Source organism: Cupressus sempervirens, chromosome 11, assembly GCF_028749045.1.
Source record: "Cupressus sempervirens isolate cs-2001-9-10 chromosome 11, ASM2874904v1, whole genome shotgun sequence".
NCBI classification, from domain to species: Eukaryota; Viridiplantae; Streptophyta; class Pinopsida; order Cupressales; family Cupressaceae; genus Cupressus; species Cupressus sempervirens.
Window position 1 is genome coordinate 621,747,699 of NC_143128.1, and position 22,667 is coordinate 621,770,365.

The 22,667-nt window shown below is 35.9% G+C and overlaps 1 protein-coding gene across 2 annotated transcripts; it reads left to right on the top strand.

Annotated features, from left to right (window-relative positions):
* Positions 1-3,229: 3,229 nt before the first annotated feature.
* Positions 3,230-21,119, top strand: LOC149531234 (uncharacterized). Of its 2 annotated transcripts, none has more exons than XM_089811300.1 (6): positions 3,230-3,622; positions 19,699-19,807; positions 20,005-20,198; positions 20,360-20,387; positions 20,507-20,615; positions 20,738-21,119. In XM_089811300.1, the coding sequence occupies exons 1-6, from the start codon at positions 3,344-3,346 to the stop codon at positions 20,817-20,819; spliced, it is 801 nt and encodes a 266-aa protein (XP_089667426.1). In that variant the 5' UTR covers positions 3,230-3,343; the 3' UTR covers positions 20,820-21,119. The 2 variants fall into 2 exon arrangements, with proteins under 2 accessions (XP_089667426.1, XP_089667427.1); XM_089811301.1 differs by having other exon boundaries at positions 20,065-20,198.
* Positions 21,120-22,667: the final 1,548 nt, after the last annotated feature.

Below are 22,667 nucleotides of genomic sequence, written 5' to 3' on the forward strand. Positions count from 1 at the left end.
AGAACAAGCTACAATAGATTTGGTTCTGATACCATAAAGGATTTGATGAGAATAAATCAACAGATCTAGTAGAACATTTGCATGCAAGAACCTGTCACAGAGAAGAAAAAGACAAGAGAAGGCAATGGTTTGGCTCTAAAAATATGCAAGAATATATTATCAAACTGAAAGAATGAATGAAAATACAATAGATAAATCCTACTAAAGGAGATCATAAAACCCTCAAAGGGAAATCCTAAGAGGTAAAGAACATTTAATAATTAATATTTAATTATTAAATGGAAATGCATGTGCATAAAGTGAAATCTTAATTAGGGAGTAAAGGTAATTTAATAAATAAAATAAAATAAATCCTTTACTATAACATTAACAATATGTAGTCCTCACATTCCCAATTATTTTGTGCATGTCTCAATTGATATTTGCTCTTTTGTAAAACTATTGAATACAAATACATTTATCTATTACCAAAAATTAATATATACCAATTGAATTAAAAAATGGAGAGCTTCCATATCCACCTCAACTGTTAAAATGTGCTTTATCACTAGTAAATGAACATATAATTATTGCATGTAATTATCTATGAATCTCTATGTTGTGACTCACTTGAAGCATACTATAGGTATGCCAAGTAAAAGGATCACTCATTTCAAGTAAAACAATAAATGCTAGTGGATATATAACTAAAATGTGGCACTTTACAAGCCAATTAACATGCCTCATTATGCTTTAGATTCTTGTTCAACAACAATATTGTGAGACAAGATCCATTTGGGCACTCCTCTAGAGTATATCATACAACACATGAACGCAAATGAAGGAGTTCCATTCCAATGAGAAAAAATGAATGAGGGAGACCTAATTTTAATCAGATGCATGATAGTTTTTATATTTTTTCTATCAGCTTCACTCCCTCTTAATCAAGTATCAGATTTTCACAATCCATTTGATATGTAATTTATGTTTTTGGATTTGATTGTGTCTATTTTTTAACATCAATGTTTCAGATCATACTCTGTGATCCATCATCAGGATGAGAGAATGCAAGAATAGTGAATTATGTAGATCAAGTCTCCACCAAGGGGATATAAGGAAAACAAAGGGGGGAAGGGAAGCACAACAAACGAGGAGAAGAAATAAGAGATAGAAGAAAATAAAATATCTAAAAACTAAAAGGACTAAAAAGTACAAATCCTCTAGACTAGGCCAACACACTACAAAACATAAAGACAAATAAAACCAAAAACTAAATTAAAAACTAAAATTATAAATTGACCAAACTCAAACAACTATAAAAAATAAAAATAAGAAGTACAGAAAAATATATAGCTCTTTTTTGGGTTGTAATCCTTTCAATATTAAAGAGGTATGGTGATGTTCTCAGTTCTATATAAATATTAAGATTGGTTTGTATGATCTAACCCAGTGGGCTGGATACTTTTATACACATTTTAAGGATAAATTTGTTTAGTTGATTCACTATGATTATAATGCATTGCCCTATTTTTCTTCATATTTTGTCATGGTGAAACTTGGACTGGAAATTTTAGAACATTGAAACTTTAAATATTTAATTTCATTTTGACAAAATTGTGGTTAAGAAATTTATCCCAAATGATGTGTTGTGTCCATTCTACCAAATTTATGCAATACACACCCATCATCAACTTCATTCTGACAAAATCTTAACAAACCAATGCCAACTTTGCAACAACTTGAGTCCTACAAATTTATTGCCCTATTTGTCTTCATATTTTGTCATGGTGAAACTTGGACTGGAAATTTTAGAACATTGAAACTTTAAATACTTAATTTCATTTTGGCAAAATTGTGGTTAAGAAATTTATCCCAAATGATGTGTTGTGTCCATTCTACCAAATTTATGCAATACACACCCATCATCAACTTCATTTTGACAAAAGCTTAACAAACCAATGCCAACTTTGCAACAACTTAAGTCCTACAAATTTATCTTTTTTTTCTGTAGTATGTTGTCAATCTACTTTGACTTGTTCCCTAGAAAATCCTTTGGGGTTTTCCTAGTTAGGAACTTCAGAGCTCCTGATGGTGGAGGAATCTAATTTTTGATAACTATATAAATTCTCTATTAAATTTTGCAAAATCTATAGATTTTGAGGGCTTGCCTCATATTCTATGTAGTTGCATTTCATAGTATTGAATTCAATGGTCCCTGTGTATAAGGCTTTCTTCCATAGCAATCTTGACACAATTTTGGAATCACTAAACAAAAGCATCTCGATTTGGAACCTTTATAGTAGGGGATTCTAACAGTCAAGTTTATGGCCTTGCACACTACAAAGCCGATTTACCCTTTCTCTCTGCACCCTATGTTTTGAAGAAGCACAAAACCAACTAGCCCAATTTGTCCCACACTAAAGAAGGACAAATCCTTGTTGATGACTGTTACATGCGCCTCAAAAACTTGACTTTTTTTACTAAGCAAAATCATGCAATTAGGCACCCTTTTCCGTAGTCATGGCTGCAATCATGTTGAAGCACTCTGCGATGCAATGACTGCAACCTCTCAAGGGCATACACATAAATACAATAATTTTGTTTTGATGTGTGATAATCAGTTGAATTTTTCTGGAAGACTTAATTTAGAATGGAAGCCTCTGGAAAGCTTCAAACTATAAATTTTATTTTTTAGCAAAATTAAATTATTTTAAAGCTTGTCCCAACCAATAAAAATTCACAAGAACCATATTTTAAAATTAACAAAAATAAATATTAATATTGAATTATTATATAATATTTTGCTTTTGATTGGTTGTTTAACTTAATCAAATAACAAAATTGGCATTGAACAATTACACAAATATCTTGCCTGAGGCGGAAACTATTAAAGACAAAATAAACAAAAACAATATGAATAAAATATTTAAAAACTTAGAACAATGATGTGAAGAAACAAAATAAATAGAAAATGACCATACTATTATAAAGTTCAATATAAAAGAGGGAATATTTCATTAAATATTATGAGATCCATCAAAATTCCTGGAAAAAAAAACTAAAAATCAAATCCATGGAAAAAATTACTAAAAAAATTGAAATCTGCCAAACCGCCTTTGACAAAATACCGCCTGTCACAAACAAAGTATTATACTGGCAATCTCAAAACTCGAGGAAAAAACAAATTGGAAAACACGCACTTACCCAAGATGGACACGTCATATAATCGGGATGGGCTCCAAGACACAGTACGATTTGAGTACAGAAGGAGAAACGATATGCCTGGCCTTCATCCTATCTTAATTCTGTTTAACAGAGAAGGGAAATCAATTCGGTAGGAAATATTGCTTGCATTTTGTGAATAATGGCCCATCATCATGTAATCGGGACAGCGGTAGAGCTTGCAGATCTAGCTTGGGATGCGTACGAATTCCGTCACCGACGAAAAGAGGAATCAAACTCAATCCCAGATCATAAACAGCGCTGCCTCGAATTAAAAGAAGCTGTGGATCAGCAGCACTCTGAGAATCAACGACTGCGAGCCGCTTTGGAAGAATATGAAAACGTCATCGATGAGATTCGGGCTCTTTCCGCTCAAGATTCCTCTGCCGACATGTCTAATTCACACCCTTGCCCTTCAGATGTGAGTTCGGATTGCATTTCTATACTTTTTCTTTGTTGAATTTCAATGGGCTATAAAAATAACACTTTTAGATGGTCATCCAGAAATTCTTCTTTGGGGTTGGCTCTATCTGGTCCTTTTCTTGCCCTTGTTTGAACTCATATATGCAGATCCAATCGGTGAAAAAGATTTCTTTTTTATGCTGCTTCTTGTTGTGTATCGTATGCCATTTTTGAAATGAATTTGTTAGATTAATCTTGTCGTTTACTATATGCTTTTGGAACATGTGAGCCCCTTATCCATTATTAGAACACCATTTCTGAACACCCAGTTAGAAGTTTACCTACCTCAGGATATTCTTTCTTCTGAGTGCTATGCTATCTTTAGAATAGTCATCTAGGGTCAATTTTGTTTGGCTTTCCCTTATTCATTTTGTGTAATTTCTTTTTCCAAATAATGTGCGATCGTCCCAAAATCTGTGTAGCCTCAATCTAGTTGAAGCCTCTAGTGTATTGGAATTTGTGATTCCTTAATCTAATTCTTAATACCATTTCTGCAAGGTATGGCATTCCATACGATAACTCTCTACGAACTATCTTTTTTTGGTTCAGTACTATATTGGAACTTAAACTGTATTCCTTATGCCTTTAAAGAAGACTTGATTGCTCAGGTAGGTTACCTGTCAATAGCTTAAGCCTTAAATTCCCTGTGTTTGACGATGGATGTGAGATTCCGAGAGTTAGTTATAAATTCCTGTAATCCCAGTGATTACTGATCCCAAAATAGGTCAAAATATATCAACTCTCTGAAAATTATTTGAAGTTATTCTTGCCGGGTTTGGATTCTAAGGCTGCAAAAAGATAGAAACATAGAAAAAGGAAAACCCTCATCAAATTAAAAGTTTCACTTTAAGGAATCAAGATTTTTTAGGGTCCAAGTCATTTTGTTGCATATTGGCTGGTCGAGTCCGGGCCTCATAACCATGAATTAGATACTCATTTGGCATTGAGAGTAATTGCAGATGTAAAACCAAAAAATAATCAGAGCAATCATTTACAATGACATGGTTAGGTCACTCATCCACCTACATTTCTTAGTCACATGCTTTTTTTCTTGAGCTAGATTTAGCAGTTGACATCTTTGGGTAGTTATAAGTTTACTGTAAACGTTTGGAACATTTTCCTTTAGCAGCATTTGGTGGCCCTTTCTAGTGAAATTTTTGGAGAACTTGTAATGTCTCCTGTTGGGCCCTTGCATAATTTATCTTATATTTCTCTATTAGGGTTTGGATTGTAATGTCCATGATAGGATTAGTCATGCATCTCATTAGATTTACGTTTTCTTTAACACTTACATCCAACTTTATTACTATTTCAACTCAAAGACTGAAGGAGTAGTGTAATCTAAGTTGCTTAGACACCATCAATGGTTTCCCTCAAAGTTCACAAATCCAAGCCCTTGAACTTTTCTTGGGTTGATGTGTACAAGGCGCTCTGGGTTGCTGATCCTCACCCTATCTTGGGACAGAGATCCATTGCTTGGAATTTATACAAGCCCCTCCTTGGAAACATTATAATCTTCCCTGGTTAAGCCAAATAGTAAAAGGGTCTTGAGTATATAATATAACTGATACAATTCTTATTATTCTTATAAATAGATACATATTTGATATATATTAGACCCTTTAAGGTTCCTTATCATTACTAGGATTCAGCTATATCCTTCCGTAAATCATGAATAATCTCATATATGTGTTACAGCATAGTTTGCTGTCACACAAAGCTTACTAGCATTGCAGATGATTTCTTTCTTTCTAATCTCTTCGTTATGAAGAGTAATGCATATATTTTATCATCTCCAAATTGATAGTCTGAAGATATCCAATCATCTTCCTTTTATATTTCTTTCTTACTGCTATATCTGATTAATAATTTATGTATCTGCAGTTTCTTCAATTATTGGTTATAGCAAGAGTATTGCTGTCCGTGATCTAGTCTTGAAGGATCTGCATATGATGGCTGTGTTTGATTACAATCTGAGTAACATATGCCGTTGATTTGTCAAGAGGCAATGTTCTCGAAAGAGCAGATGCAATACTGGATATGTGAATTTGAAGAAGTGTCCAATGATGGAGAATGTCTTCTTATATCTTGCTATTAGAAAGGATTGTAATCCTTGGTAATAGATGGGACACGACTCTTGTGAAATAACCCTCTTCATAACAACGATTAGTTCTTATTAGTCACTAATCACAATATATATATATATATATATTATAAAATCTTCTTCCTTTTTTGCTTCTTATTTAATTATATATAATTAATTTCTACTTCTGCAGGAAGGTATCACAGAACTATACATTTTAAAAGTTTGTGAATGTTTACAAATATTGTCTACTGTTGAACTCTAAATTTTAAGATATGTTGAGAACTTAAAAGTTTAAAGTCTAATTCTGCTTCTTGAAACATTTTAGAGGTTTTATTTACAAAGAAGTGAACAGTTTATCGAGTTATAAAATGAAAGAGTATTGTATTTTCTTACATGTTCAGAAATGTTGGCAACATTTTCCAATAGTGAACTCTGAATTTTTCATGTTTGGAAACTTTATAAAGTTCAAAAGTTTAATTCCACCATTTTAAGCATTTATGCTACATTTAAAATAAAGGTAACAATTTGTTGAGTTCTAAAACAAAAAAATATTTCTATAAGCAACTAAGGTGGAACTTCATGTTTATAGTTCTTTTCCAAGCCTATAAGATTGGATGCTTTGTTTGTTCATAAAGGCTTGCAGTTGCTTTCAACATCATATACCACAGTTCTCACACCAGTTGCCTGAAATTCTGTGCAAATCATGATACTTCAAGTTTGCTTAGCTGCTGTTATAAATTGTATGGCTCAATAGCAGCTCTTGTTCCAGAAAATCTGCAAGCAGACTTCATAGCGATGCTTTCTAAATTGGAAAACTCGTTCTCATTGCTTTGCATCAAGAGAATCTTTTGTCCAATATAAAGTTAACAGACATTGGAGAAGGTGATGTCCTTTTTTTCTAAAAATTAAACCAACTTGAAATCCAAAATATCCATCGTGTATCTCCCATGGGTTTTGGCCCTTGGGAATTTTGCACTAAGAAAATTAGAATAAAGAGAGCCTAATGTAAAGTTGAAATATAAAATACGGTGGTCTCTTATAATTGAACTTTATTTTAAAATAATTCCACTCAAATATTAATTAAGGGTCATGAAGGAAATTTGAAGAATATGGATTTCGGAGGAGGCATTTTGATCAACCACTGTATTATCTAGTTCGCACTCCTTGTTGGAGCATTAAACTTTGGTTTAATTAACTTGAGGACAAGAGCCCTGGAGGTCTGGAATTTGAGGAGCTGATTTCCATCATAGATTTGGTGTGTTCTCATCCAGAGATTGCATTTGAGCTTCAAATTGACAGGCAATCATACTTCATGGGAAATCATTCTGGAGCTGAATTATATACAATCTGATTCTGTGGCTTATAATTAAAGCCCAAGGGTTGAATTCACTATTGAACAGTCTGAAATTGATGGGCGGCTCATCAGTGCTAGATTGTGATAATGATAGGGCTGACTGTTGGGATTGCAGGATATACAATATTGTTTGTGTTGCATTAGTTTCAGAAGGTTTGTGTCTGACCTTAGTGGTGCTACCCCTTGACCTCATGGGGAGTGTTGGCCTCAAATCCCCAAAATGGGTGCTGCCCCCGGCCGGCGGGAGTGTTGCCCTCAGACCGCTGTAAGAGACGCTGCCTCTCAACTTCATTGGGATCCACTCCCAAATCTTGATTAGTTATTAGGATCTCTTATCAGATTAGGAACTTTATTAATGAAGGGTCATGAAGGACATTTGAAGAGTTATGGGTTTTGGGAAGGAGGTGTTTTGATTGACCACTCTATTATCTATTTTTCACTCCTTGTTGGAGCATGGAGCTTTGTTTTAATTAATCTGAGGGCAAAAGCTCCAGAGGTATGGATTTTGAGGAGCTACTTCCCATCATAGAATTGAGGTGATCTCATCCACATTGCATATGAGCTTCAAATTGTCAGGCAATCAAAATTCATGGTAAAATCATTCTGAAGCTGAATTATGATATAGTGTGATACTTTGGTTTATTATTAAAGGTTGAATTCATTATAGTACAGTCTGAAATTGATGGGTGGCTCATATCAGTGTCAGAATCTGATAATAATATGACTGACTGTTGGGATTGCAGGACATACAATATTGATTGTGTTACTTTTATTTTCAGAAGGTTTGTGTCTGACCATAGTGGTGCTACCCCTTGACTCTGTGGGGAGTGTTGCCCCTCAAATCCCCTTAATGGGCGCTGCCGCTTGATCCCGCCAGGCGTGTTGCACTCAGACCCCTGTAAAGGGCACTGCCTATTAACGTCATTGGGATCCACTCCCAATCTCCATTAGTTATTGGGATCTTTTATCAGATTATAAAATTTATTACAATTAGAGTGACAAGGAGTTGGGATATAACTGAGTGTGTTAACTTAGACATTATCATTTATTATCGTACAACTTGTCAAAAGTCTCTTCAGATGAGGCAACTTCTACATATGACGGAGCTAGTGAATATGACTTTGTAACTCATTGAGAGATTGAATTATTTTTCTGGTCTATATGTATTAAACTGTAACTTTGACTTATGATGGAAATCCATAATATGCTCTACAAATATAGTAATATGAGTGACTTTGAAGAAATATCTTAAACATTTCTGTGTTTAAAATATTTTATATAATTGCCAAGGCACCCCCCACCGCTATTCTGATATGTAGGAGGTGATTATATTGATAAAACGTAGTACAAATGACAAGTGCTGCTACTGCGGCAGACAAGCTCAACCCATCTATTGCCTACCAAAGCAAGCCACACATGACCAAAGGATTACACACCCAACAGATAAGGGTACAATATAATCTATTCTACCCATCCCTCTTGCCTCTTAGTAAGAGGCTACTTTTTCAAAATCAGCCCTTATGGCCATGTGCTATGTTTCCATATTATTCCCCTTCTTAGAGGACCTCAAATGCATTTGATGTTGTGAGTTATGTTTCCTCCTCTTCACTTATGTCCATCCTTGATCTTCTAGATGGTCGCCCTCTCCTTCAGAAACCTCTCTATACCTGTCAATATGGATGCCGCAAAGAGCTCAGGAGTACACTTTTGTTGTGTGCTCTTCAAGATAGTTGTATCCTGCATGAGCAGGGAATCCACCAAATTGTCTTTCTCTGGCAGACTGCAATAGATGATGGATGAGCATTAGGAGCAACTGGTATGCCAACCATTTTATCCACTGTAGAAGCTTGAAGTTGTTCACCATCCATGAGTGTATTGGGCGGTACAACATGGTGCTGAGGCTCAACCCCAATGTACCAAGACGTTTTCCCTGAAGCCAGAGTCTCAAATCTTGTTGTTTATGACAGTAGGATGTAGAATGTTCTGTGGAGAAACATTTCTTGCATTTGAAAGCAACTTTTTCATAATCAACAGGTTGCCTCCAGCATCTGTTCCCCAACTTGAGCAATATCTTTGCAGGAAAGCTATTTGATAATCCATTTCTACACATATCCGAGCACAAGTTGAATTTTGGTAGTTCATAGTTTCTTTGGAGGCGCAATGATACTTCCCTAAGCCATTCCCAATGGTCCACAAGAAGTGTAATTTCCAGAACTGAATAGGAAGATATAACAGCCGCACCCATGAAAAGGCAGTTGTGAAGATTTTTGTGCCTGGATTAAAATCTTGAAACCAGGGTTCATACACAAAATTTTGCATCACCAAATCCTCAACTTTTGAGAATCAAATTCTAGGACAAAAACTCCTTTGCATAGGGGTAAATATATATTCCTCTCTCCATGTATTTTTTCCATTTCTCTATGATCCATGAACGCAGGTCACACAATTTTTGCCAGGTTTTTGTGAAGCAGCAGATCAGGGCACTATCTTACACAAATCGTTTTAGTCCAAGACTAGTTCATCCAGACTAACCTCAAGAGTTGTTGAGGATGAGCAAACTGATAAATGAGAGCCCCGCCAAGCAGCTGCTCTGCTTTTGAGGAGACTCTTTGAATTGGAAATGCCCTCACGTCTCCCATGAACTGTTTTACACCCTAGCCGCAAAGCCTCCTTAATTTTTTTTTATTTTGCAAGTCAAAAAATCTGCCAAAAATGAGCTAGGATTTGGCAATTTAGGTCGTCATAACTCACCCTGTGCACCCAATCACAAGCTCTTTCCAACAAAGGCCTTTGTTCTTGACCTCACTTTTGCACACTCCTTCCCATACTGCAATCACACCCCTAAACACTGAGCATCCTAGACAGGACAAAGATTAGATATGGAGAAAAAATAACAAGCTGATTTTTTTGTGTTCCTCCTTTAAAGTTTCCCCTATTTTTCTCCAAGACCTGAGTTTTTAAATTACTTTGGGGCATGCTAGGTTACTGCCGGATTTGATTTTCTCAATTCTGGTATAAATCATTCTAAAATAGGAGGATTGTTGCACCCACTGAGAGTGTTTGGTTGTGGATTTGTTATTCCATTGCTTGATTATAGAGACAGGCAGTATTTCAGTTTAAGGTATGGTCTGTGAATGATATTGACATGGCATTAGAGCTATAGAATTAGTTTTTGTGTTGCTACTTTAGTTGCACAACTCTTGTCTTTGCAGACTAGTTCTGCGTTTTATGTTGAGCACAGGCTGTTATGGGATGAGTTGGGCAAGCAGTGTGGTCTGGAATAGCTTGTGAACATCAGTTTCCACATTATTTGGTTTCAAGAGGCATTATAATGCTTTCTTATCTCTAGTCAACATTAATAACATGTAAATTGAGAGTGGAGGTCCATGAAATATTGCATTCATGTGTTATGTGCTCTTGAAATAATTCTGGGTTGTGACTGGGCCCTCGGAAGAACACTGTAGGAGGTAGATGCCACAGTCAGTGCTGAATCAAGCTGAAATAAATGACATTATCAGTTGCATTCCTTGATTGAATGATTAAGACAGTATGAGGCAGCTTGCTTACAGAGTTACCAATCTGAAATGGCAAGTAGATGATGAGCACATTGTAAATCGAATGCTAATAGTTTGAGTTTCATTTGGCTCTTCTTTGTTGCCTTTATCTAGAGCATTTTAATCTTGCTAATTTGGGCAGAATTAAGGTCTGCCATGGGGAGAAACTCTCTTCGAAAATGTTGTTAGTTACTTCTTAGTATGATTGTACAAATAATTGACTTGCAATTATGTTGTAAGCTTAAGTGTTTCTTTTCTCCCTTTTTAGCCAAGTGAGTATATTCATAACAAATTTAAATGTACCCGTAAGATTGGTCATATGCAACTAGCAAAAATTGAAAAAAGTGTAATCTTGGTGCATGTTAAAATTCTACGACTTAAGTTGGTTATTTTCATTCAAATTTATGTGAAGTCTTTATGCAGTTGAAACTTGTAAAAGGATTTGTCCATGCCCCTAGATTGTGAAAAAGATGTATATCATTAGTGTCTGTTGCTAGGGGTTAAAACTTTGCCCTGCTAAGTCTTTATGCAGTTGAAACTTTTAAAAGGATTGTCCATGCCCCTAGATTGTGAAAAAGATGTACATCATTAGTGTCTGTTTCTAGGGGTTAAAATTTTGCCCTGTATAATCTTTAGTTTTGCCCATTGTAAAAGTTAATTTGGAAAAACCATAGCTAATGGTGTCACAAAATGCTTGCATTTAGTGAGTACCATGAACTTGATGAAATTTTGTTAAACAAACGAAGAGTGACCAGTCAATGATTCCGTGGATTTTGCTGGATGTAAAAAGAAAGCTTTTATGCTTAGAAAGTTATTATTGCAAATTCATTAGTACGTAAGTGTAGAATGTCACTTGGGGACCAACACTGTGGGAAAAGTTTAAAAAGCAAGTGGCAAGCATGGCATTGTATGTAAAGAATCTTATGTTTTCGACTAAGTTGAGAAATGATGGTTTGCTTTTAAGAATCTTTTGCAGTCCAACGATACAAGTGATCAGTAAACTATTCAAAAACCAGTGGATGCCGATAATATGGTTGCTTCAATTTTGTGACCTTACCACCATCCAAAGGATCATTTGAAGAACCCTTGCATTTGATTGTGAAGACAAAGACATATTACTTTGAGAAGTTGTCAATGTATTCTTTTTCAAAAGGATTGGAGACAATACCAAATGGATGGGACAGCCTCAACCAATATAGAAAGTGCATTCAGTACCAGTTCCAAAGCCAAAGGCGAGCAAAGTACCAGCAATCCTTTGCATAACTCCTTCAAAGTTGGTAATACCTCCAAGAAATAAAAAAATAAATGTTATTAGTCTTCCTTGTATCATTTGGCATTCTTAAGCTCTGTCATCCTGATGATGGATCATTGAGTATGATCCGAAATGTTGATGATAAAAAAACAATCCTATCCAGAAGCATAAATAGTAATACAATTGTGGAAATCTATTATTGTTAAATGTAATTGGTGTCATGTTCTTGGGACATATTGAGACAAACTGCCAAAAAAGAAAGAGTGACTTGGCATGCCAATGGGATTAAAGCTGACAAATTTTTGTAACCAAGGAACAGTCAATTACATGCTCAACTTGACATTAGAACAAATTGCTGACATGTGCTTGGACAAATCAAGACATTATGCCAGAAAGAGAAGAATGATGTAACAATCTAATGGGGATCAAACCAGACTAATGTGGTTGAGAGTGACGAGTCAAAGGAGACAAGAGAGTTTGCAATTGTTGCAACAGTCTACAGATGAGTAGTCATCTGATCAATGACATGGTAGTTTGATTTGGAAATCTTGATGCTATGCTTGCCATAGAGGTTGGTTGGCAACTTTTGTTGAAGACAAGTAGAAGTGAATTTGTTTCATTAGGTTATAGTTGTACTTGAACGACTTAACATTTTTTGTTTCATGTTCTTGACACAAACAATAACCTTTTGTCATTTAGCAAAATAACAAAGAATTCTCTTTTTTGTTAACTTATGTTTCAAGGCATGAAATGTATTGTCACAACTTTTATTATAACAAGGTCGCAAGTAGTTAGAAGGCGTTGTCCAAACTTGTTAATCATCAATCAGAAAATTCACACACACTAGCAGTGGAGGAGAATCATAAACCACATGAGAGGTATGGGCATGCCATTTATCAGTATCTATTTGTACTTAGTAAGGCTAAAATCATTAATGGAATACCATCCATTCAAGAAAGTTGAGATGGACCTACATAATGTAGAATAGTATAAGTAGAACTATCACCTTTTTGATATAGATAAAGGATGGCAAAGCAGTTGTTGAACCTAGCAATATTGATTTGTAGTCTAACAAAGATAACACATTGTGTTTGGGGCAACTTATTTTTTGCGTCTGGTCAATGACTTTTCTAGGAAAATGTGTATTTTTTAGCAAATAAGTTATAGTGCTTTTCTCCAAGCATTGGTGGAGAAGTATGCAAGTAAATATATCAAGGCACTTGTATCTAATATGGAGGCAAGTTCACATAGAATTATTTTCAGTAATTCTATAAGAAATCTATGGTATTCGTAGATTATATGCCGATTTGTGCACTCCACACAAAATGGAGTTGTGGAAAGGAGGAATGGGATAGCTATGGAAGACGCATGGGTCATAACATACCCCCTCCTCTTCCCATTGGCCATTTTAAATGAGCAATTTTCATAATTTTTCAGGGGTGCTGGTCTTGGTGGCCCTTAGGTTTAGATTAATGGTTTTAGTTTTCTCCTCCAACACCCAAGTTTTAAGTGATTGAATTATTTTATGGCTTTGGCAATGCCCTGCCGTCACTGGGACAGTTGCAGATGGTGTCCCTAGGGGTTCCCTGGAGGGAAAGTCCCTCTTCTTTGTAGGGCCTTCCTAGGGATGAGCTCCTTTAGGTGTGATAACAAAGGGAGATGGTGGTAGATATTCCCTGCTACACCTGGATGTCCTCATTGTTTTAAAATTCTGCAGCTGCTCCTAAACACCAATAAAATTGGGATTGTATTTGGTTTAGTCAGGGGGTTATTAGATATTACTAAGTGGTCTATAGAGATGCATCCCGCCCTAAAATGATGTATTTTTAAAACCTGAAAATCCTGCTCTAAAGCTCTGTAATTTTTCTTTTCTTAATGTTAGTATCTGAATTCATTAGTGATACTTGGAAAGAGGCAAAGTAGGGAGGAAGAGCAAAAAATATTGAGATAAGTTTGAAAACATGATACAATTGTAAGAAGATTTGTCTAGTCGGGCATATCTTCTATTGGCAGTTGTACCTTTTTTGGATGCGTCTGATAGACTGGTAGAAGAAGAAATTCAAGAAACACTGATTGAAAAAATATATTTATATATCTGTGAGATAAATTAGATAGGGGAATCTATTGGGACCCCCACTTGAAAAGCATAAGATAAGTACAAAACAAAAATTTAGAAATAGATGTTTTGTAAAGCCCAAACTAGAGAACTACTTCAATGGAGGTAATAATAAAAGACCATCAGAGCTGCTAACCATGAGAGACCACCATGACTAATACCATCAACACAACCCATGACCAGCACTGCTGGAAACCATTGTGCAGAAAGAAACTTCCAAATCTTAAAAATGATACAACTGTGAACGTTTTGGGACATAGGAAGCCAATTTCAATATGAAATTCAGCTTAATCATGGTATTAGACTAAGGAGGCAACTGTTATTATCAACATAATTCCTGCACAAGGTACAATTAAACTCTTTAAATGCTCCACATTAATGGGATCTGTGCATCTTACAGAGAAAATCAATCATGTGGGTAAGTTACCATTCTTAAACAAATAGAAGACATTCTTTAAATTAAAGCATTTTGTTCGCCCAAGATATAGAAATAGATGTTTTGTAGAGCCCAAACTAGAGAACTACTACAAATGAAGGTAATAATAAAGGACCATCAGAGCTGCTAACCATGAGAGACCACCACGACTAACACCATCAACACAACCCATGACCAGCATTGCTGGAAACCATTGTGCAGAAAGAAACTTCCAGATCTAAAAAATTGATACAACTGTGAATGTTTTGGGACATAGGAAGCAAATTTCAATATGAAATCCAGCTTAATCATGGTATTAGACTAAGGATGCAACTGTTATTATCAACATAATTCCTGCACAAGGTACAATAAACTCTTTACATGCTCCACATTAATGGGATCTCTGCATCTTACAGAGAAATCAATCATGTGGGTAAGTTACCATTCTTAAACAAGTAGAAGACATTCTTTAAATTAAAGCATTTTGTTTGCACCCGAAGACCTTAGGGTCTAAAAACTAGATGGGCAACATGATTTATGCGGTCTTAAACTGAAAACAAGTGTCTACTTCTTCTCAAGATGAAGAAATGTGGCTATATGGCATGGTTATGGATCCCAACCCACACCATATTAGTTAAGAAAATCTCTGCAGAATTAGCTTTCCACTTAAAATTTTGGTATCTAACTTCACAGTACTTGGATTCTCGAGTTAATGCTTCTTCTATATAATGCCTAAGATGGTAATTAGGATTTTTGTTTTTCTTCAATGTGCTGATTATGATTTAAAAGCGCTCTCCCACTTTTTAATCTTGCAAGCTACTTCTGCCACTCTAGCTACCATTCCTTCCCAGTTTGCTTCATTATTAGTTCTCAACCCTATCATGCAAAAAATTACCTCCTGCATCTCTGACAAGGGAGCCTACACTACCATTACCAGGACCACCAAGAAATGTACCATCAAAAACTAATTTTACCAGTGCAAAATCTTGTTCTCATCAGAGCTATTGGAAACCCTTCAATTTCTTTCAATAATCGTCTGACCCCATGAATGGAGGGAGGGACAACCATGCCTCAATTTTGAAGAATCCAAATATCAGACCTGGATAAGGGCCTTTGTTCATCTTGATTGCAGGCGGGGAATAAGGAAAATGACAGTTCTTATGCTATACCAACAATGCTCCCAAGGCAATATTGGTTGAGATATGAGCATTTCTGTCTAAACATAACCCATAAGGTGCTCACCACAGATGTTCCATAACATTTTCCAGATTATTGGAATCAATCAACCAATTGCAAATAGAGGATAATCTGTAGCACATATTACCTGAGAAAGCATCCATGAAATTCAAGATCCAGTGCTATAAATTTGAGGAGAAAGGGCCATACAGAAGAATACGATCTACCATCTCCTCAGCTTTGCTGCAGAGGGACTGTGAAAACTTCTCTTAATCAGGTTGTTCAACTTTAGGATCTTTTAAAGAAGCAAGCCAACCAAAAGCATTTACACCGTGGGGGAATCTCTTTGCAGCATCACAATCTATGCAGTCATACCCCAGTAGGAAGAAGGTGATTATTTTAGAGCAAGGAGTAGCTATGAGAGATAAGAGTTGAAGGTGAACTTTTCCAACGAATGCCTATTTGGCCTTTAGAAACTGGCAATGATAAATTGGTTAAGAAATAGAAGAGAGGACCATTTTCTGGCTGGTTGGAAAGTGAATTCCTTCAAAGCTCCTCCAAATGTGTAGGAGGCATCCATTCATTTGATTTTCTTGCCAATTGTCACAAACTCTTCTACACTAAAGAGCAGGAAGCACCGTACAAGACATATTTAGTTGTGGTCCTGTGGGATGTTGCAAAGAGGCTACTACCTAGCCATGATTCACAGCAAAAGTCTGCACTGGCAAAATTTAGAAGATACCACGTGAGTTGTGAACCTTACAGATCTTGAGCTTTTATGCAAAAGGTCCTATTTGAGGAGCTGCCTAGGATGTCATCTTCCCCAAAGAAGACCGAGGATCATTGCTTCCAAGATACTTTTCTCTGATTAGCAAGCAACAACTTGTATTGGGGGTCATCTAGGAAGCAATAGGACAAGTTAACCCTCAAAGCTATGGGAATCCAGATCCTTGGTACCATTTCACTAGTGCTTAAGGGAGACATTTTCCCAATTTAGAAGAGGGAAACTTTTACCCTCATAATTTCCTTGCCATACAGACCTTCTGCATAGCCCTTTTATCTTGTAAGAGTGGCTTTTGGAATAGGCACAACAGATACAAAATTAATGGGGATAGCTTGAAGAATTATAATTTTACGATTCTTCTTGCCAGGCTGAACCAACTGCAACCCTAGGATATCAAGTGCTTCATGATCTTTTGGACCACTTCCTCCGACTGATATGCATTATTTTTTGAGAAAGAGAGGGATACCCAACTATTGCAAGGGAGGGTAGCCAATTCAAACCTAAGGAGGATGCAATCTTATGTTGCGGATGTGGACCCACATCACAATTTAAAAATAAATAAATTTCATCTTATGCTGATCCAAACCTACCATAAAAACGAGATAGGATTTCTTCCCAAGCCATCACCTCTGGCAGCTCCATATATATTCTACGACAGGCCTGTAATGAGTCATGACCACCACTAACCGAGGAGAAACACCAATCCTCAATAAGCACACTATTTTTGAAGTTCTTTTTGGTGAAGCAATAGCAGATTCAGCCAGAAGAATAAAAAGCTGTGGAGCTAGGAGATCACCCTGCGAGACCCTTGGAATGTTGGGAGAAACCCGCAGGGCGGCAATTGTGACAGCTTGAGAATCAAATCCTCCCATTGAGCTGAGAAGCCAAAAGCAAGTGGAACATTTGCAAAAAATTGTGAGACTTGGTGGTGGGCTTTAGCTATATCCAACTTTATTGTGATTACCCCTGTTTACTTTTAGAGATCAAGTGCTGGATTTCATGGGTGATCAAGACATCATCTGAATTTGATGGTTACATGCAAATTGGCCTTGCTCCTTATCAATAAGATATGGGAGTTTCAGCTTAGGGTGCTTTGCAATCATTTTTTAATATTTATAGGGATGTTACAAAGGGCAATAGGGTGAAAATCCTGGAAAGGAGGATGAATTGCTGCCACAGGAATTAGAAAGGTACTCTTGAAAACATTCAAGATTTTTATAGATTTCTACAAGTAGAGTCATCAGCCACTGCCACTAAATCTCGCAAGAATCTCCAAGAAGAATTGGAAGAATGCTACATGAAGTCCATCCAGCATAGAGATTTTTTATCCGCCTTAAGACCAAATACTGCAGTACTTACGTAATGAGCAGAAAAGGCATTGAGAAGCCTATCATTGACAGAAAGATATATAAGGAGATGGATACTCTTCAGGAGCATGTTAATTTGCTGTTAAGTCCAGTTTCAGTTCTGCCTTGAAGGAGAAAAGGACACCACTTCCTTGTCAATATCCTTTAGGGCTTGAAGATGGATGCCTTGGGCATCATCAATTGCTGCAATCCTTTTGCCGTGCTATCATGCTAGTGTTACCGCAGGAAAGTGTTTGGAGTTGTGGTCTCCCTCATGGATCAATGGTCCTGAAACTTTTCAAGTCAAAAATCTTCCTCTTTCTAATGGCATAGACCCTGCCGAACTATCAATCTAGATTCTTCTTCGAGATTTTTTTTCAGGGAAAGCATCAGTTAAGCCCAATTCTTGGATATACTTAGTCACTTGTTCTAAAAATGCTTTAATTGCAATCCTATTTAAAAACGTTCCTTGAAACTTTCTTATTTCATTGAAAGAAACAGTGTTTTACGTACCTTACCTTCTCTGCCAAGTTGAAAATCCAAAAGAACCTTTATTTAAAGGGTAAGCTATCAAAGCTTGCTGCAGAGAGAATGATATTTTCTGAAAGCCAATGATGTTGAAGCTAACGTAGCCTACTTAAAAACCTGTCCAGCCTCTCCAAAATCTAGTGAAAAACCCTTCATTCTGTTGTTCAAGGTAAAGGAACTCTGTTTCAGGATAAGATCTAAAAGCTCGCATCTCCAAATACTCCTGGAAATCCAACTGGGACCAATTTTTTAGAAATAACGCTTCTTTTATTTGAGTGACCCACTCTAGCATTCAAATCTCTTCCCAAGAGGACTTTATGGTGCACCTTGATTGCCTTAGGGATAGGATAAAAAGTCCTTTAGATGCCTTAAGGAACTGCATTGGCACAAGAGGCCATCTTACACAGGGATGACTGTTGGGATTCCAAAAGCCAGCCCAAAACCTTTTTGAATAGAGGTGCATTTGGAGAGCCTTGGCAAGATTAGAACTAAGCCAAGAATGCTTGTGAAAGATCTTCCCATATTCAAAGCTAGGCTTTCTACCAACTCTTGAGCACCAAGCCCCACTTGATGGGTATTTGGAATTCCTCCATTCAAAATCCAATCATGATTAATTGTCGACTCACTGAGGTTTCTTTATATACATCTATTTCTTTAATAAACTAATAGTAATCACTAGAATATTTGTATAATATATTTTAAATATTTAATATTTAATAATATTTATTAATCAATATACATATTACACTGATTAAATATATATGAGTAATCTGTTAGGGATCTATTATGATCCATGGACCCTGATCCAAACAAAAGATTCATAATGAACAGTTCAACTTAGAAAAGCTAGAAATCACAAGGGAGAAGCAGAAAACCTTGAGGAACTAGAACACAAGCTCTACCTAATGGAGCCGCACCTCCAAGAAGCACATCCAAAAGCAGCAGGATCATTATTCTTTTTCCAACCCGGAGGTTACTCAGGTTCCTCAGAAGGCCTCCAAAGGATATATCTTTCCTTTCAGACAAGAAGCTTCGAGGATTTCTCAAATGAAATCCTTGTTAGGCTTCTTCTATTTAGAAACTCATTTCTGCAATGAGCTCTTATAAGTTATGATGCATCCTCCAAGTAGAAGTCGAGTTTGTGTCCAATCTGGTTATATAAAAAGCATCTCTTGGGCAAGTTCTTATAATCTGTGAACTGTAACCAAGAGCCAGTGGTGGAGGAGTTGAAATGTTGTTTGTTCATCTGGCCCAACTCATGTTCCTTCTGGAGATGTGACTGAGACTGTAATATATGATGACAGATGTGGATAGTACAATTGGCATGTATTCTTGCTCTAATCTTTGTTCTTTTGGAGCTGATAAGAATTTTTTGTTTTTTTGAGAAATTGGTAGCCATTTGAATCTTGATTTTTTTTCTACAGCTGTATGAAAGATTGATGAAGACTGTTGATTCTCCAGCATTTTTAGAAAAGATGCAAGTTCTTCAGCAGAATCTTAAAAAGGAGGAACCTACAACCACAGAGATGAAAGGTTTGTACATGTTTTATCTCAAGAATATATAGCACGTTGGACTTTATTTAGCACAACATATATTTATGGCTTAGAAGAAAAAAGAGTTCCTTAGAATAATACTAACAGTAATATAAGGGGGTAAATGTATGCAAATGTTTAATTAGGAAATGTATTTGGTGTATTGAGCATATTTGTTGGGGCAATAATGTAATTAGGGGACATTTTGGTGAATTCAAACCTTGATGATACATGTCGTTGGCTTTGGATTACGGAAGATGCCGCACCAACCAAAACAGAAGAGAAGTCTAAACTAGATGCTGAAAGCTATATCATTGTAACTGAGGAGGATGTAGTGGAGGGCATTGCACTGTTCATGGCTGAGATTGTTGCAACAAATCCAGAGTCAAAGGTTTCATTTTTACTCCTTAAGCCTTTTTATGACTTCAAAAATCTATACTATTATTGTTATCTGTTATTAGATAATATTGCCTGCATGGATTTTTATTCTATGTTTGCAAATGTCACTCAGGTGCCCTATTTAAAACTTTGAATTTTTGTCTGCATTTGCAGAACTTGTCACCAGAGCAGCTGCGTTCAAGTAGGTGTAGTGTGTAGTCTTTTTCCTATCTATTTCTCTTCTCATGTTGACATGTGGATATGAGAGGCACAGCTGTAGAAGATTGCTTACCAATTTATTATATTTGATTCTTTTTGCAGCCATTTCTAGTACATTTGCTAACATGAAGGAAACAAGCATAATCCACAAATTATTGGCCGCTAGCAAGGTCACATACACTGTTGCATCATGGGGTCTTGCCTTGTATGGGTAAGTTTTGGTTATGAATTTATATCTATTCCTTTTTGAGGAAGGATATTGTGTCTCTTTTTGGGGATTGGTTGATATTCTACAGTGTAGATGTTTCTAATTCAAGTTATCTTTTTTTGCAGTTTATATACACAGCGTCATATTGTAAAAGCAGCAACAAAGGCTGTAGTCAAATCAGGTAGAGTTGTTCTAAGGGCTCTGTGAGAAACAGTGTAGCGTTTTGATTCCGTTTGGTACATCTGCATAAGTCTCTTGAAGCCTCCTCTACACGGCAGTTTACCATGGATAATACAGTGAACTAAATCCACAAAAGGGGGACATTTTTTCAGGTCCTCTTTGTATATATGATGTGTATTTATTGTTTCTATCATGTGACTCTTAATACAGACATATGGATATGCCAAATTCATAGGGAAGTATTAGAAGGATACTCACAGATGAAGATTTGATTAAAACCTATTAAGGCATTTAATACTAATAGGAAAAGGCATGCACATTCTGACATCTGTGAACAACTCTTTTTTCCTGTTATTTCATTTGGGAATGAGTGTTACATGGTATGTCTTTTTAAGAAATTAATTGGATCCGAAATTTTATAATTTTCAAATGATCTTCATTTGACAACTCTTGATCATTTCTGAAATTATCCTTACATTTTTCTTTCTTAACATTGTCCTTTGTTTTTGGGAGAATCATTCTCTGAATGAGCTTCAAGTTAATGAAACAAACAGTGCTGTGAATGATTGCCTTGTTTATTGAGTTTTAGTATCTTCTGGCATAGACGTGCAGTTAAATTGATATTAAATTGTAGTTGAATCTTTCTGATGGTGACTTTCTGAAAGACAATGCCAGGACTTCAAATTCTTTATGAATGATGTAAACAGGTTGACTTGGGTGCCCGATTAACTTAAAGACACCTCAAATCTACAATAAGTGGGGTGAAAATGTCTAGATGGCATGTTAAGAACAGATGCCTGAACCAATTGCAGAACTTTTGACAGATGCTCCATACCATTCAGAAAGAGCAATGAGCTAGTGTGGGGTGGCCATGGCTTAATCATTTTGTGAAATATGGCTATGTAGAGTATCTACACTACCTCTGGTTAGACCGAAACAATCTTGAGCAGTTGATTTTTGTCGAGAGGGAATATTGAAGGTTATAGAGATGCATCTAAAATGTGCATCCCAATTGCTCATCAATCATCTAGAAGAGGAATCAAAAGTCTATCAATGCGTACTATCGGAAAGAACACATTTGCAACAATGTAAAAGAACACAAGGGGTACAACAATTCTACAATTGCACTGAGATTTGATTTGAAATTGTCGTATAGCTTTTGCTTTACGAAAATCCCTGTTACAATATGTGGGGTTTGAAAAGTTTATGTCCAATTTCAGTGATGGTTATAAGTGCTTGTCATTTTTATAAATTTCTATTCGGAACCACTTTGCACAAATATTAGAATTGCATTAGCCAAAATTGTGACTTAGCTTTATGGCATCGTTTTGAAAGATGACAATTTCAGTTGTGTTTTTTAAAGAAATAAATTATTTTTCCTGAGATTGGCAACAATTAATGATCATTTCATGGAACAATAACATCATATCAAATAAGTGGAGAAACGTTTTTCAAAAACGATATATTTTTTTTGAAATGACTCGTAAGAGAATGCAAGGATGAATCGACATTGCTAATCAATAATGAAATCCAAAGATCAATAAAGTTCAACCTCTCGGAATTTTAATGGCCAATAGAATCGGGTTATTACTGTGCATAATGATCTTCACTCGTGCTATCAAGAATTAAAAACAAACATTAGTGATTTTACAATAGCATGGTTAAACGATTGTTAAAACTCTATTATTCTTATTAAGCGTTCTTTCATAATTTGGAAATTTACATCTGCAAATTCTTTCCATCCAATGATAGGAGATGGCAAAGTATAACAAAGATAAACAATTAATGTCTCTGATATTTGTATTAACTATTAAAATCTTTTGCAATACATAAATTTAATTTTATAACTTTATAAAAAATAGAAAGAATTTAGTT

Coding starts and splice junctions, on each gene's coding strand:
- LOC149531234 (XM_089811300.1), top strand. CDS start 3,344: ATGGCCCATCATCATGTAATCGGGACAGCGGTAGAGCTTGCAGATCTA. Junction 19,808..20,004: donor TACAACCACAGAGATGAAAG/GTTTGTACATGT, acceptor TAATGTAATTAG/GGGACATTTTGGTGAATTCA. Junction 20,616..20,737: donor TGGGGTCTTGCCTTGTATGG/GTAAGTTTTGGT, acceptor CTTTTTTTGCAG/TTTATATACACAGCGTCATA.